The 2,163-nt window shown below is 29.3% G+C and overlaps 1 protein-coding gene across 1 annotated transcript; it reads left to right on the forward strand.

Moving 5' to 3' along the window:
• The first annotated feature begins 7 nt into the window (after nt 1–7).
• On the forward strand, nt 8–1,894 carry LOC119683865. Its single transcript, XM_038097734.1, has 6 exons — nt 8–107; nt 192–299; nt 955–1,090; nt 1,160–1,437; nt 1,563–1,690; nt 1,744–1,894. Exons 2-6 carry the CDS (start codon nt 280–282, stop codon nt 1,776–1,778), a joined length of 597 nt encoding a protein of 198 aa, XP_037953662.1. The 5' UTR covers nt 8–107; nt 192–279; the 3' UTR covers nt 1,779–1,894.
• Nucleotides 1,895–2,163: the final 269 nt, after the last annotated feature.

Here is a 2,163-nt window from a genome sequence, read left to right on the forward strand (position 1 = left end):
CATGATGCTCTCAACTGGTTGGCTCAAAAAAATAAAGGAAAAACATTGGATGATTTGAATATTGAAAGGATTGTACCATTTCCAGTCCCAATTGTAAAACGAAAATAGTAAGTAATAATAGTTTTTTTTTTAAATAAATGCATATATGTGATATACGTTAAAAATTTTGATCTGATAAATTTTTATTTCAGTATATGGGTAGTGGATGTATGGCTAGATCTATTACCTATTTTTGAGAGAGCTCCTTTCATTGCTCAATTTATATTAAGTTGCATTGTAATGTTTGGACTTTACTTTGTGTAAGTAATTACTAATAATTTTTTGATATTATTAGGGTCGTATTATGTAAATGGTCATGGTCACTTGACCAAACTGTAGACTGTAAACCATATTGCATACTGTAAAATTGTGATGATGAGTCTTTCAATACTTCATCACATTGGTCAAAACAGTATTGCCCTTTCTAATTTAGGTAAAACTAAAAAGTATGGTAGCAATAATTATGGGTCATATTGCATAAAAAGCCGTACGACGAATTGTCGCGACTAACTTTCGCAACCATTGGTCAGAACGAAAAGGCATGTTGTACAGAGAGTCATATCACAATTGTCAATTTCCTAACTTTGCTACTATTTTGCTACACTTTTGCGTATTTTTGTATGAATAAGTTTATATATATACATATTTACTCCTAATAGGCGCAAATTCTGACATTTTTACAACGTGACTAGGCACAATAAGCGTCGTTACCGTGATCAAATTGAAATAGAAATTTCTTTCTTCCTCTCATATCGAATTCACATTTAATATGACCATGAATATCTTTATAACAGGACCCTAATTGTGATTTGACCTTTTGCATAGCATAAACAGATAGAACATACTACTGCTGTGACCATTCATCATATGACTGTGTACATAATATGGCCTTTAAAACTATAATTGCTTATTTAGTGTCAACGGAATTGGTTTTTGGTTTACCGACTTACGAAATCAATCCGCGTACTATAAACAAGTACATCTTGATTATTCAGAAAAGACCATGTGTGAAAAAATAGAAAGTTTTCCTTTTCGGGAAAGAAATAAAGAAGTAAGAAAATAATGTTTAAGTATAGTTTTGAAGAAATACAGGTTTCTTATAATATTTTGACAACTTTAGGTATGCATGGAATATGTGAAGCATTTCGAAGGAGCAATAATCACAGGTGCATGTTTTGTCGTTGGATACATTATAACGGGTGTACTACTACTTTATTACAAACGTAAAAAAATATTTACCTCCGCATTACTTATATCATTCTTAAGTGGTCTATCTCTAAGTATTGGAAAGGGTCCTTGGATAGAATTATTGTGTCCCATATTTTTTTTAGGAATACCAAATATTCTAGTCAACTTTGTTAACAGTTCTGTTATGGATCACTTTCCAACTTTTTTAAGGTACAATGCTACTTAAATCATTAATACATACATATGCTAATTATATATTACAAATATAGTATAATAATATACTATATATAGTATAAATGACCCATATAAAAAATGTTTATATTATTTAAACGCAGAAATAAAGCCGTAAGCATAGTATTGATGTTTGGGCGATTTGGAACTGTTGCTGGTGCTCAAGTTGGTATCTATATTCAGTACAAATGGTGTTTACTTGCATTCACTCTTTTTCCAGGAGTTATACTAGGTTAACTTTCCATTTCCATTATATTAATATATATTTCACTTATTTTGTTTCAGCTTCTGCCACTCTCTCTCTCTTTCTTATGTTATAAATGCATTGAAGGAATACGTTCGTTCACACAAGAAATGGACCGATCGGTTGCAAAAAGAAATAATAAAATAATTTAAATATAAATTTTTATAACACAATCTATAAAGTTATAAATATACGGAATTTTATAATTAATTATATATGGTAAATTATATGTTCATATATAAGCATTTGTTTATATATATTAGTTAATATGTATATGAGGACAAAATAAAGTTTTTGTTTTGATCAATAAATTCGCAAAAAAAGTAATATACACTGGATTACCTACGAGGTTTAATTAGAAACCAATGAGAATATTGAAAATGCATGTGGTATACATTGTTATGCAAGTTGAGCATTTTTTATGTATTGGTTGCATTACAAGTAACCTATATCTTAACTAA

Source organism: Teleopsis dalmanni, chromosome 2, assembly GCF_002237135.1.
Source record: "Teleopsis dalmanni isolate 2A chromosome 2, ASM223713v2, whole genome shotgun sequence".
Classification (NCBI taxonomy): Eukaryota; Metazoa; Arthropoda; class Insecta; order Diptera; family Diopsidae; genus Teleopsis; species Teleopsis dalmanni.